The 15,805-nt window shown below is 38.9% G+C and overlaps 1 protein-coding gene across 1 annotated transcript in view; it reads left to right on the top strand.

The window, feature by feature from the left end:
• Positions 1 to 10,045, top strand: part of zdhhc8a (zDHHC palmitoyltransferase 8a) — a 28,856-nt gene extending 18,811 nt beyond the window's left edge. The window contains exons 7-11 of the mRNA XM_082158656.1: positions 3,180 to 3,271; positions 3,931 to 4,060; positions 5,627 to 5,735; positions 5,819 to 5,925; positions 8,438 to 10,045. Of these exons, the coding sequence (XP_082014782.1) occupies positions 3,180 to 3,271; positions 3,931 to 4,060; positions 5,627 to 5,735; positions 5,819 to 5,925; positions 8,438 to 9,238 (1,239 nt within the window). The 3' untranslated portion in view covers positions 9,239 to 10,045. The remainder of the gene's footprint in view (positions 1 to 3,179; positions 3,272 to 3,930; positions 4,061 to 5,626; positions 5,736 to 5,818; positions 5,926 to 8,437) is intronic.
• The last annotated feature ends 5,760 nt before the right edge of the window (positions 10,046 to 15,805 follow it).

Here is a 15,805-nt window from a genome sequence, read left to right as displayed (position 1 = left end):
ACAGCTGACACAGAGAAACACACAACACAGCTGACACAGGGAAACACACAACACAGCTGACACAGGTAAACACACAACACTGCTGACACAGGTAAACACACAACACAGCTGACACAGAGAAACACACAACACAGCTGACACAGAGAAACACACAACACAGCTGACACAGGGAAACACACAACACAGCTGACACAGGTAAACACACAACACAGCTGACACAGGTAAACACACAACACAGCTGACACAGAGAAACACAACACAGCTGACACAGGGAAACACACAACACAGCTGACACAGGTAACTACATAACACAGCTGACACAGGTAAACACACAACACAGCTGACACAGGTAAACACACAACACAGCTGACACAGGTAAACACACAACACAGCTGACACAGGTAAACACAACACAGCTGACACAGGTAAACACACAACACAGCTGACACAGGTAAACACACAACACAGCTGACACAGAGAAACACACAACACAGCTGACACAGGGAAACACACAACACAGCTGACACAGGTAAACACACACAGCTGACACAGGTAAACACAACACAGCTGACACAGGTAAACACACAACACAGCTGACACAGAGAAACACACAACACAGCTGACACAGAGAAACACAACACAGCTGACACAGGGAAACACACAACACAGCTGACACAGGTAAACACACAACACAGCTGACACAGGTAACTACACAACACAGCTGACACAGGTAAACACACAACACAGCTGACACAGAGAAACACAACACAGCTGACACAGGGAAACACACAACACAGCTGACACAGGTAACTACATAACACAGCTGACACAGGTAAACACACAACACAGCTGACACAGGTAAACACACAACACAGCTGACACAGGTAAACACAACACAGCTGACACAGGTAAACACACAACACAGCTGACACAGAGAAACACACAACACAGCTGACACAGGGAAACACACAACACAGCTGACACAGGTAAACACACAACACAGCTGACACAGGTAAACACAACACAGCTGACACAGGTAAACACACAACACAGCTGACACAGAGAAACACACAACACAGCTGACACAGAGAAACACACAACACAGCTGACACAGGGAAACACACAACACAGCTGACACAGGTAAACACACAACACAGCTGACACAGGTAAACACACAACACAGCTGACACAGAGAAACACAACACAGCTGACACAGGGAAACACACAACACAGCTGACACAGGTAACTACATAACACAGCTGACAAAGGTAAACACACAACACAGCTGACACAGGTAAACACACAACACAGCTGACACAGGTAAACACACAACACAGCTGACACAGAGAAACACACAACACAGCTGACACAGGGAAACACACAACACAGCTGACACAGGTAAACACACAACACAGCTGACACAGGTAAACACAACACAGCTGACACAGGTAAACACACAACACAGCTGACACAGAGAAACACACAACACAGCTGACACAGAGAAACACACAACACAGCTGACACAGGGAAACACACAACACAGCTGACACAGGGAAACACACAACACAGCTGACACAGGTAAACACACAACACAGCTGACACAGAGAAACACAACACAGCTGACACAGGGAAACACACAACACAGCTGACACAGGTAACTACATAACACAGCTGACAAAGGTAAACACACAACACAGCTGACACAGGTAAACACACAACACAGCTGACACAGGTAAACACAACACAGCTGACACAGGTAAACACACAACACAGCTGACACAGGTAAACACACAACACAGCTGACACAGAGAAACACACAACACAGCTGACACAGGGAAACACACAACACAGCTGACACAGGTAAACACACAACACAGCTGACACAGGTAAACACACAACACAGCTGACACAGGTAAACACACAACACAGCTGACACAGAGAAACACAACACAGCTGACACAGGGAAACACACAACACAGCTGACACAGGTAACTACACAACACAGCTGACACAGGTAAACACACAACACAGCTGACACAGGTAAACACACAACACAGCTGACACAGGTAACTACACAACACAGCTGACACAGGTAACTACACAACACAGCTGACACAGGTAAACACACAACACAGCTGACACAGGTAAACACACAACACAGCTGACACAGGTAAACACACAACACAGCTGACACAGGTAAACACACAACACAGCTGACACAGGTAACTACACAACACAGCTGACACAGGTAAACACACAACACAGCTGACACAGGTAACTACACAACACAGCTGACACAGGTAAACACACAACACAGCTGACACAGGTAAACACAACACAGCTGACACAGGTAAACACACAACACAGCTGACACAGGTAAACACACAACACAGCTGACACAGAGAAACACACAACACAGCTGACACAGGGAAACACACAACACAGCTGACACAGGTAAACACACAACACAGCTGACACAGGTAAACACACAACACAGCTGACACAGGTAAACACACAACACAGCTGACACAGGTAAACACACAACACAGCTGACACAGGTAACCACACAACACAGCTGACACAGGTAAACACAACACAGCTGACACAGGTAAACACACAACACAGCCGACACAGGTAACTACACAACACAGCTGACACAGGTAACTACACGTGCTAGAAGAGTTTGTGTTTTGTTTGTTTCTGGTCCCGCTTCGGATGCCACGATGCCATCAAGCGGTATCTCTGGTCGTAATCAGTCCTTCACTGACCAATCAGCGTTCATTAGCAGAATGCTAGCGTGTTATGGGCAACAACAACTCAACCTGTAAGAAATCGAAAGGACATAAGTACTCGTTCATTCAACTTTCGACCTATAACCTATGTTGAACTTGCAAAACCTACAATCAAATCTGAGATTTCTCAACGGCAATCGGGTGAACGAGACACATTTAGCCGTCTAGCCCCATAGACTCCCATTCACTTTGCACTCATGGGCGATCGCCCCCAGTGGAGCTCTGGTGCAACTACAACCACAATTCGGTACAATAGGACTTAATAGGGAGTGGGATCTCCGTAGACGTGCTCTGCTAAAACCAAATCAATTTGCTGTGAAAGCGAACACAGGTGAGATCATGACTGACACGAGCCATGAACTTGCTCTCACTAAATCTACTTCACAGGTGACAGGGAAGTTTCAGGGAGGAGTGAATCCGTTCACACACGGATGCTGTCTCAACCTGCAGTCTGTGCTCTTCAGTCCCATCATGCCGAGGTGAGCGGATCAGCTGATCACAGCACTGTTCCTTCATTAATGAAGAACTACACGCACTATTAACACTCTAATAACTACTATTAACTGACAAGAAACTGAGTAAAAAATGACTATCCAAAACCTCACAAAAACCTCTAAAGCTCACAATAACTTCAGTCAATATTATGTAGTTATCATGTTTTTCACTTTAGAATACTAGGATGCGGTAACACTTGAGTCATTACTAATGGGTTACCATTACCTTTTATTATAAATTATGCATTATTAATATTAATTATGAACCTGTATATAGTAGTCTTCAGTGAGGGATGAAAAATAGAAGTTACTGATTAGCTAATAGTGAACTACCACATTCACCTGAGCGATATTACTTACTAAGTTATTAATCAGAGTTTTTTATTAGTAAATAGTAGTTACTAGAATGTTAATAGTGCGTTACTTGTTTGTTCCTGTGAAGTTAATGAAGGAACATTAATTAATTTATTAATTTCATTAATGAAGGAACAGTATTATAAAGTGTTACCGATAACATCATGCATGTTTAGGACAGAATGTTTTTTGTGCGCACTCATGCTGTTTTGTTATTATATATTGTATTAAATTATAACTTTATTGACGTTTTATCGTTGTTATGATTATTTCTGCTCTTCCAATCGTAGATACACTGGGAAACTCAGGGACAGATTACCGGTTTGCGTTCATCCTCCGTTCCATCATCCCGAGTCTCAGAAACTGACCCCGGTGAAGAGCTCCGACAACTGCGTCCCCAGCCAGACTCTTCCTGTGAAGGTACATGTGTTTCACAAATACTGCACTTATGGCACATGGTGTGGATATGTAGGTATAGAATGTATATGCACATTTACATTTAATCATTTAGCAGACGCTTTTTACCCAAAGCCACATACAAATGAGGAGAGCAATAGAAGCAATCAGACCAGCAAGAGGACAACAGTGTACAAGTGAAGTCTAGCACAGGACACATAGCAACGGTTCCTTACATTTATTTCTTTTATTTTTTCATTATGTACATTTGGGAAAGTTATTGTTTTAATTGTTTTATATTTTTAATTTATATTGTTTTGTTGTTATTGTGGATAGTGAAGCCAAAGACATTTCCACTTGTGGACAATAAAGGAACTAAACTAAACTAAACTAAACTAAACTAAACTTAACATGAAAGCTGTGAATAAATGAGTAAGATCATCAAAGTTAACCTGCGTTCAGCTGTGGCTCATTAAACATAAACTTAGTTTTAGAGAGTTTTATAGATATAAAGATACGGTCAGTTTAGATCGTCTATTTAGAAATGTACCATTTTAGCATATAAATGTCGTTATGTATTCAGTTAAATGAGATTTGACTTTATAACACATCAGGTTTGGCTGAAAAATAAATCCTGCTCTGAATAAAAAACTATTGTTTAAAGATATATTGACAGCTTAGATACAAAGCTTGACTATATTTGAATTATGACTTGTGCAACAGTGTTATTTTACAATAATTGTGATTAATATAGTTTTTACTAAAATTGTTTTATATGTTATATGTTTAATATGTTTAATATGTTTTATATTTTTTATATTTTCAGATTTTATTTTAGTTTTAGTAATTTTATTTATTTATTAGTTATTGTATTTCTAAATATATCTTTATAGTTTTTATTAATATTTTGAATTTGTTTTTATATTTTATGTTTTCATTTAAAGTTTTAGTAATTGTATTGTGTTTTTTATTTTTATTAGCTTTTGTTTTTTAAATATATCTGTATAGTTTTTATTTTTATATATATATATATATATATTTATTTATTTTTTTTATATTTTTTTTTATATATCTGTTTTTAATTTTAACTTCTGTTTTATTTTTATAATGTAGTTAAACTAGAAAGTAAAGTTTGTCTGGACAAGATTTATAATGGCTTATATAGCCTTATCTGAACGTTTGAAAGTTACAGGCATGTTTCTTATGGTATTAGCTTTAGTTTAATAACCCTGGTTTGTAAGGTTTCAAAGTAGCTTCCCCTACAATCATTCCAATTATATTATTAATAGCGCTTTTCACAATACACATCGTTTCAAAGCAGCTTTACAGAAAGTGCATGAGTCCACATTACAGTTTGTGATCTGTTATCAGAGCTAGTTATGTATTTCAGAAATATACATATACAAAATCACAGTTAGCGAAAAATATACTAATTTAAACAATGTAATAATTTAAGGCAGAAACAATGAGCTCACTGAAGTAATGAATACTTGTTTGTTAACAAATGATTGTCATTTAGACAGTGAGAGTGTGATTTGTTCGTCACTGCTGGTACAGTATCTGTATAAAGTATTTTGATGTGTGTTTCAGTCTCTGGAAGAAGTAGATGATCCAGACAGTAAAAGTATGAGCAGTCCACCCCCACTGCCCCCTAAACCAGACCCCGTCCTGCTCAAGAACCATCTGGCAGCTCTGGAAGGTGTGTGGACGTGTGGAAGCGTTGAGCAGAATCATGTTTCTGCACTAAATGTGTTCATGTCCTCTCATTGTGCTTTATAACAGAGAGTTTGCTCCAGTCCAGAGCCGTAATGCCTTCAGGACACAAAATAATCCCACTTCAGACTTCAGAGTCGCCCACCAAAGTGCTCTACCAAGTTCCCAGAGATCAGGTGAGAATGTTCAAAACTGCTGATCAAAAAGTCAGTTTCAACCACAGTAAGGAATGCTATATCAATAAAGCAATTCTGCTTGAAATCAGAGATGCTACTAATTAAAATGAAAGCCGTTGCCTATATTTCTCAATATCTTAGCTTGGATGGCTGCCAGTTTAATTTGGAAAATATTATACTCACATCAGACTCTTTGACAACTGGCTATTTATATATTTCTATCTTCATTGATGCTTTTTGAGTATTGTACACTCTCACTTATATCACAACGACCATTATCTAAATGCCTTAATTACTTTCAGAGTGTGTCTGAGCATCAGACCTTTGCTGACTTTTCATCTGTGACAACCGATCAGCTTACTCTCACCTAGAACAAAACCAACATTTACATTTAGTCATTTAGCAGAAGCCTTTGTCCAAAGAGACTTACGAATGAGGACTAAAGCAAGCGAGTCAAAGAGGCAAAAACAACGCAACAAGTGCTAAAAATACAAAGTGCAGGCATTGCTCAATAGCATAAGTCAGACTAGGGCGGATTAAAGGAAAAGGGAATTTTTTATGAGGTTAAGTGCTCACGGAAGAGATGAGTTTTCATCTGTCTTTTGAATGTTGTCAGGGATTCTGCGTCCCGGATGAGGGTGGGGAGAGTGTTCCACCAGCAGGGAACCGTGAATGAGAATATTCTGGAAATGTTCAGGCTCTCTGTGATGGAACCACGAGACGTCGCTCGTTGACCGATCGTAGGTGTCTGGTAGGGATGTAGACTCGTGGGAGTGAGTGAAAGTAGGAGGGAGCTGAGCCTGTGATAGATCTGTAAGCAAGCGTCAGTGCCTTGAACTTAATGCGAGCAGAGAGAGGTAGCCAGTGCAGAGAGATGAACAGAGGAGTGACGTGGGCCCTCTTGGGCTCGTTGAAGACAAGACGAGCTGAAGCATTCTGAATCATTTGTAGAGGTTTAGTTGCACATGATGGAAGTCCAGCCAGAAGAGCATTGCAGTGATCAAGCCTAGAAATGACCAGGGCCTGGACGAGAAGTTGTGTTGCATGCTCAGTTAGGAAAGGCCTGATCTTCCTGATGTTGTGCAGTGCAAACCTGCATGATCGAGCTGTCTTTGAAATGTGATCTGTGAAGGTCAGCTGGTCATCCAATATTACTCCAAGATTTCTGACCGACCTTGATGGGGTGATTGATGATGATTCTAGCTGGATAGTGAAGTCGTGCTGTAGAGACGGATTGGCAGGGAGGACGAGAAGCTCTTTTTTAAATTTAAATCTCTTTATATATCAAAACCGGTCGACATAAAAAATTCTTAATAGAACCGACCGATATTTAAATCTCTTAATGAAACAAAACCGACCGATATTTAAATCTCTTAAATGAACAAAACCGACCGATATTTAAATCTCTTAACGGAACAAAACCGACCGATATTTAAATCTCTTAATGAAACAAAACCGACCGATATTTAAATCTCTTAACGGAACAAAACCGACCGATATTTAAATCTCTTAATGAAACAAAACCAACCGATATTTAAATCTCTTAATGAAACAAAACCATCCGATATTTAAATCTCTTAAGTGAACAAAACCGACCGATATTTAAATCTCTTAACGGAACAAAACCGACCGATATTTAAATCTCTTAATGAAACAAAACCGACCGATATTTAAATCTCTTAACGGAACAAAACCGACCGATATTTAAATCTCTTAATGAAACAAAACCGACCGATATTTAAATCTCTTAATGAAACAAAACCGACCGATATTTAAATCTCTTAACGGAACAAAACCGACCGATATTTAAATCTCTTAAGGAAACAAAACCGACCGATATTTAAATCTCTTAAGGAAACAAAACCGACCGATATTTAAATCTCTTAACGGAACAAAACCGACCAACATTTAAATCTCTTAAATGAACAAAACCATCCGATATTTAAATCTCTCAAATTAACAAAACCCACCGATATTTAAATCTCTTAACGGAACAAAACCATACGATATTTAAATCTCTCAAATTAACAAAACCGACCAACATTTAAATCTCTTAACTGTGTTGCTCGCTCAGGCTAGCGTTAGAGTCACTGCGGCACTGATATATGTGCTAGACAACACTATAGATACAATATAGCTAGATATAAATCATAAATCGTTATATCATCATATCCCCCAGCCCTAAAACTTGCATTATAGACATAACAGTACGACTTTCTGGAAATAAATTTGCCTTCTAAGATACCTTGTCTAGAATAAATATCTGAACACATTTTTACTAAATACATATTAATACAACAACAGTTGACCACAGTGCTGTACATGCGACAAAGCAAAATAATCATAAAATCACATTCAAATTCTATATCATTACAACAATCACAGATAAAACCAGAATACATTGAGGCATTAATAGAAACCCGTTACACCACTAACACAACACTCATGTATGATCAAACGGCAGAATAAAAAAATACGATTTTAAATGATGTTCCTTTGTCTGTCCCTGTAGATCGGCACGAGGATTTCCCCGCTGGTCCCGCAGGAGCACGCGTCCGATCCCAGTCTCCTTCAGTCGGAGAATCCCGGAAACTCTCTGACTCTGAATTCCCGCTCGCTGAGTCTGAAACACTCCCACCGCCGCGTAGCCGAAACTCCAGGTCCACATCCGAGCGCTAGCGTCCTCATTAGCCGATCCGGGAGTCTGTCCTACGACAGTCTTGTGCGTCCCGTCGAGCGCCTCGGATCCCAGACGCCATTCCTTCCCATGGATTCGAGTCTCCCCCGAGGTCCTGGATGCAACTGCAGCCCGGTGTTCATGAATATTAGCCGGCATTCGCCTCAACACCGTGAGCCGTCGCCCGTCTGCTACGACAGCCTCGCTAAACCGCTAATGAGCTCCATTCAGGAGCGCCGGGAACCTGAAGAGAAGGACAAACCTCTCGCTCTCGCTCCGAACTCCGGGATCTACGACATTCCCAGCAGACGAAGCCTTCCGCATGATTTCCGAGGCCCATCGTCTCGCGGACCGACTCCTCCGGCGTACGGCTCGCGCGAGTTCCTCCTTAGCAGCGCTGCATACGGATACGGGAGCCGGTCGCATCTGTCTTCCTCCTCCTCGTCTTCGCTCACCCGCACGCCTCGGACCGCCAGCTCCCCGCTGCACTTTAACCGATCCCTCTCTCCCTCCTTCTATCACTCTCTGGACCGACATTCCCAACAGCTCCCATCGGCTCTTCCCAGCTCCTCCTACGGCCATCAGAAAGCACTGGCGTTCATCAGAGGAGAAGAAAGACCCGAACCTGAACTATGAGTCCGTCACGGAAATCATCAAAATATCAGGGAATTTTAATAGGGATTATGCAGACCTGGAAAATTTCACTTCCTTGCTCAAAAGGTGTTGGGAGATGCTGATACGCCATCAATTATACTTCTAATATATGATGATTTGCTGCACAAGAAACATTTATGATTATTATCAATGTTGAAAACAGCTTCATATTTGTGTGGAAACTGTGATACATTTTATTTTTCAGGATTCTTTGATGAATAGAAAATACATTTATACTGTTACAAAAGAATCTATTTCAAATAAATGCTGTTCTTTAGAACTTTCTGTCACTTTTGATCAATTTAATGTGAGCTTGATGAATAGAAGTTATTCTTATTTACGCCAATCACAGTTTCCACAGAAATATGAACTTTTCAACATTGATAATAATCATAAATGTTTCTTGATCATCAAATCATCATATTAGAGTGATTTGTGAAGGATCATGTGACACTGAAGACTGAAAATTCAGATTTGATCACAGGAATAAATTACACTTTACTAGATATTCACATAGAAAACAGCTGATGTACATTAGAATAATACATTTTTTACTGTATTTTTATTAAATAAATGCAACCTTGGTGAACAGAGACTCTTTCAGATTACACTTTTTTTTGAATTATTACCAACTTTTGACCAGCAGTGTATGTATTTTTAAAATGTATTTACAGGATTATATTGCATAATAAAATTCTATTCTATGAGCAATTATTATTTAGTTTCTTTTTAAAATTTTAACAATTCAATTATGGTGCTTTAAAATGATTTAAAACAGTTATTTGTTAATTGTATAATTAAAATATATTTGTTTTTTGTTATTTCTTTTTTCTGTATCAATATTGTGTTTTATAATTTATTTCTTGGCTAATAAAGTTTGATTTGTTGACTTCATAGTTTTGCTTTGATATTCTCTCAATGAATGTTGTATTTTATTCTCTTAAAGTCCTCATGAAACTGAAGTTGCTCTTGTCTTTTCTCCTCTATTGTTCTGTATATCGAGTGAAACGCTTCAGGAACAAGAACAGATGTGGGCGGGGCTTGATTGTGTCTGTGAGGAACTGATTGGATGGTTGTGGTTTGCTATTGGCTGATCTCATGTGAGTGACATCAGAGAAGAGAAGAAATGCTGCAAGAGGAACTTATTCTGATTCAAGATAATTAGGAACATGAATTTAACACAATAATGATAAATAATTTAGAATAAACACTGCAATATTCAAGTGTTGACAACATTAGATACAGCTGTGCCTTCAGTCAAAGGAAACTGGTTACAGGCACACTAAAGATGAGGCTACAGTAGATTTCCTTGATTTCTTTAGTGAGCTCGGGAAAAGGATGGGAAAACTCAGGATATCACACACTTTATGGAAGCAGAAATTCCCTCTGGTGTTCACTGAGAAATATTACATGTTGTTCCACTGATGTAAATAAGCCTTTGTGTCCTTCCTTGCACATACTTTACACATCTTCTTTGAAAGTGAATTAACTTGTTAAATGTGGTTCGTCACTTCAGATATTAAAGGTGGCGTGAGTGTAGTTTAACTAACTTTACCAGCAGAATGTGAATATAACAGGTCTGATGGACTGCAGTGGCTGGAGAAGCTTTGCTTTATTGATCAGTTAGTGTGGAAGCCTGTTTCTGCCACAGAATAAAAAATAAAAAAGGTAATTGCGATCTTTTATCTCACAATTGCTTGATATAAAGTCAGAATTGCTTGATATAAAGTCAGAATTGCGGGATATAAAGTCAGAATTGCTTGATATAAAGTCAGAATTGCGGGATATAAAGTCAGAATTGCTTGATATAAAGTCAGAATTGTGTGATATAAAGTCAGAATTGCGGGATATAAAGTCAGAATTGTGTTATAAAGTCAGAATTGCTTGTTATAAAGTCAGAATTGCGGGATATAAAGTTAGAATTGTGTTATAAAGTCAGAATTGCTTGTTATAAAGTCAGAATTGCGGGATATAAAGTCAGAATTGCTTGATATAAAGTCAGAATTGTGTGATATAAAGTCAGAATTGCGGGATATAAAGTCAGAATTGTGTTATAAAGTCAGAATTGCTTGTTATAAAGTCAGAATTGCGGGATATAAAGTTAGAATTGTGTTATAAAGTCAGAATTGCTTGTTATAAAGTCAGAATTGCGGGATATAAAGTTAGAATTGTGTTATAAAGTCAGAATTGCGGGATATAAAGTTAGAATTGCTTGTTATAAAGTCAGAATTGCGGGATATAAAGTTAGAATTGTGTTATAAAGTCAGAATTGCGGGATATAAAGTTAGAATTGCTTGTTATAAAGTCAGAATTGCGGGATATAAAGTTAGAATTGTGTTATAAAGTCAGAATTGCTTGTTATAAAGTCAGAATTGCGGGATATAAAGTTAGAATTGTGTTATAAAGTCACAATTGTGTTATAAAGTCACAATTGCGTGATATAAAATCAGAATTGTGTTATAAAGTCAGAATTGCGGGATATAAAGTTAGAATTGTGTTATAAAGTCAGAATTGCGGGATATAAAGTTAGAATTGCTTGTTATAAAGTCAGAATTGCGGGATATAAAGTTAGAATTGTGTTATAAAGTCAGAATTGCTTGTTATAAAGTCAGAATTGCGGGATATAAAGTTAGAATTGTGTTATAAAGTCACAATTGTGTTATAAAGTCACAATTGCGTGATATAAAATCAGAATTGTGTTATAAAGTCACAATTGCGTGATATAAAGTCAGAATTGTGTTATAAAGTCACAATCGCGTGATATAAAGTTAGAAATGTGTTATAAAGTCAGAATTGTGTTAGTCACAATTGTGTTATAAAGTCACAATTGTGTTATAAAGTCACAATTGCGTGATATAAAATCAGAATTGTGTTATAAAGTCACAATTGCGTGATATAAAGTCAGAATTGTGTTATAAAGTCACAATCGCGTGATATAAAGTTAGAATTGTGTTATAAAGTCAGAATTGTGATATAAAGTCAGAATTGTGTTATAAAGTCACAATTGTGTTATAAAGTCACAATTGCGTGATATAAAATCAGAATTGTGTTATAAAGTCACAATCGCGTGATATAAAGTTAGAATTGTGTTATAAAGTCAGAATTGTGATATAAAGTCAGAATTGTGTTATAAAGTCACAATTGTGTTATAAAGTCACAATTGCGTGATATAAAATCAGAATTGTGTTATAAAGTCACAATTGCGTGATATAAAGTCAGAATTGTGTTATAAAGTCACAATCGCGTGATATAAAGTTAGAATTGTGTTATAAAGTCAGAATTGTGTTATAAAGTCACAATCGCGTGATATAAAGTTAGAATTGTGTTATAAAGTCAGAATTGTGTTATAAAGTCACAATTGCGTGATATAAAGTTAGAATTGTGTTATAAAGTCAGAATTGTGTTATAAAGTCGCAATTGCGTGATATAAAGTTAGAATTGTGTTATAAAGTCAGAATTGTGTTATAAAGTCACAATTGCGTGATATAAAGTCAGAATTGTGTTATAAAGTCACAATTGCGTGATATAAAGTCACAATTGCGTGATATAAAGTTAGAATTGTGTTATAAAGTCAGAATTGTGTTATAAAGTCACAATTGCGTGATATAAAATCAGAATTGTGTTATAAAGTCACAATTGCGTGATATAAAGTCAGAATTGTGTTATAAAGTCACAATCGCGTGATATAAAGTCAGAATTGCATGATATAAAATCAGAATTGTGTTATAAAGTCAGAATTGCTTGTTATAAAGTCAGAATTGTTGCGTGATATAAAGGACTCGGACTCAGGACTTTGGACTCAGAACTCGGACTCAGGACTCAGGACTCGGACTCGGACTCAGGACTCAGGACTCAGGACTCGGACTCGGTACTCAGGACTCGGACTCGGACTCGGACTCAGGACTCGGACTCGGACTCAGGACTCGGACTCAGGACTCGGACTCGGACTCGGACTCGGACTCGGACTCAGGACTCGGACTCAGGACTCGGACTCGGACTCGGACTCAGGACTCGGACTCGGACTCAGGACTCGGACTCGGACTCAGGACTCGGACTCGGACTCGGACTCAGGACTCAGGACTCAGGACTCAGGACTCGGACTCAGGACTCGGACTCGGACTCAGGACTCGGACTCGGGACTCGGGACTCGGGACTCGAACTCGGTACTCAGGACTCGGACTCGGACTCGGACTCGGACTCAGGACTCGGACTCGGACTCGGACTCAGGACTCAGGATTCAGGACTCGGACTCAGGACTCGGACTCGGACTCGGACTCGGACTCGGACTCGGACTCGGACTCAGGACTCGGACTCAGGACTCGGACTCGGACTCAGGACTCGGACTCGGACTCAGGACTCGGACTCGGACTCAGGACTCAGGACTCGGACTCAGGACTCGGACTCGGACTCGGACTCGGGACTCGGGACTCGGGACTCGAACTCGGACTCGGGACTCGGGACTCGGGCTCAGGACTCGGACTCGGGACTCAGGACTCGGAATTGCGAGACTCACAATAGTTTCAATGCACTTTGAGTTTGATCACAAATCCTCTCTGTATCTCCCCAGTTACCCAGATCAGTTTGAATCTTACAAATGAGCATACAGCTAATAATATTGATGATATACAATGTTCATATTCTCGCACATGCGCAGTGAGTCCGAGGAGCGCGCGACCCGTCCGTGTCGGATGATCACGTGATCCCAGGTCTTTCCCCGCGAGCACACGGTGTGATGGAATCACTTCTCCGGGCTTTGATCAAATATTAACAGAGCTGTGCGAGTCTGAAACTGTGTTTGATGTGGTTCAGTCGAGCTGGACTGATAACCAGCAGAACCGGAGTGTTATTGACTGAGTCGTGATGATTCTGCGTCAGTACAGAAGAACCTCGACACACTGAGGTTATGATGAGCTCTTCTGCATGATTATGTGTCTCGCATATCAAAGTTCAGACCAGATGAGTTGCTCACAATCCTTCCGCCTGTGAAACTGGGCTATTAAGTTTTAATTATGATCCTAAAAAGTTGAAATTGACAGTTATAATTTTGACTTATGAGATCAAATACTAAATCATAATTAATAATCAGTAAAAATTCTACTTTTAGATCATAATCCTGGCATGTAATCAGACTAACAAAAACTAGCTTTCTCTGTCATGGTTTTTAACAGTCTAGACTTATTCTAGTCCAGAGTTTAATAAACTGATTTCCTGGAGGAAGACGAGAGATAATCAGGACTAAACTAGGCTTAAACTAAAGCAGGAGGCAGATTAATGTTGTGTTTCAGAGAACACACACACACACACACACACACACACACACATTCCCTCAGGCTTCTCTACGGTGGGAACGAGCCTGGAGCGGTTTATGATGAATAATAAATAGGGAACAAGTCTTTATTATTGTGATTAATAATGAATATAAGAGAACTTCCCCTGGAGAGCAGGATGATTTACTCGGATCTTTCAGCATTTCATCATCGAATCCAGACGAAAGTCAACCATAAACTTCATCAGAGAATCCATTAATGCTGAATTTAATCTGAGAACACAGTAAAACATGCATTTCTGCAGGAAAAACAATGTAATCCATAGACTCTATGCAACCTTAACACAGATATTTATGAAGATAATACATTAAACTACTAAAAAATATTGAACATTTTAAATACATGAATATATTTCAAATATAAGAATGACCATATCAGTGAACGTTGATATTTAACAAGAATATTCATGCATTTTTTCATTAAATGTTTGTGGGAATTTTATGCAAAAAGTAGAACTCACCTTAAATTTTAGTCATGAAAATGACATTCCCAGAAGCCTCTGCATGAACGTCACATTGATTTACATTTAATTTTAGCAGCATTATCTGCATCAGCCTGATTAAAGAGCTTCTGCTCATTCACATAAAGACCTCAACATGTTTTAAATAAACAAATGCAGAATAAGAACATAAATAGTCAATTTTCATGTTCATGTTCACCGTTTTGTGGTTCAGTGCACACTTTCTGCAGGAGAACAACAACCACAGTACGAGACAAGTGATGAGAAGCTGAAATGACAAACTGAGTCATTATTATAAGAAATGACTTTAAAAATTGTAATTATGAGATAAAAAAGTTGAAACTATAGACAAAAAGTTTAAATTATGGTTTAAAAAGTAATTATTATGATATTAAAAAGCCAACATGAAAAAACTCAAAGTCAAGTCACGTCACCTTCTTTTATACAGCGCTTTAACAATATAGATTGTTTCACAGCAGCTTTACAGTGATAATAGGAGATTACAGTAACAGAGAGTGTTTAGGCTTTACAGCAGCTCTAGAATAAAGTTATTGTCCAGATAAAGTTAGTTTTGATTGATTCACTTGTCGTCGGGTCCAGCCGCAGGTCCTTCTACAGATCTGGATACGGCCAGGATCCGGCGGACTGCGGTAAACCTCGGTATAAACAGAGAGACTAATAATAGCGTAGATGCCATTCTTCTTATGATGTAACGAGTACATCAGGATTTATGGGAAGTGTTCCCGGTTCCGGCTGACCTAA

The sequence above is a fragment of the Leuciscus leuciscus genome (assembly GCF_965113295.1).
Source record: "Leuciscus leuciscus genome assembly, chromosome: 24".
Classification (NCBI taxonomy): Eukaryota; Metazoa; Chordata; class Actinopteri; order Cypriniformes; family Leuciscidae; genus Leuciscus; species Leuciscus leuciscus.
The sequence above is the reverse complement of the archived record's forward strand: the minus strand, read 5'-3'. Positions and strand labels throughout refer to the sequence as shown.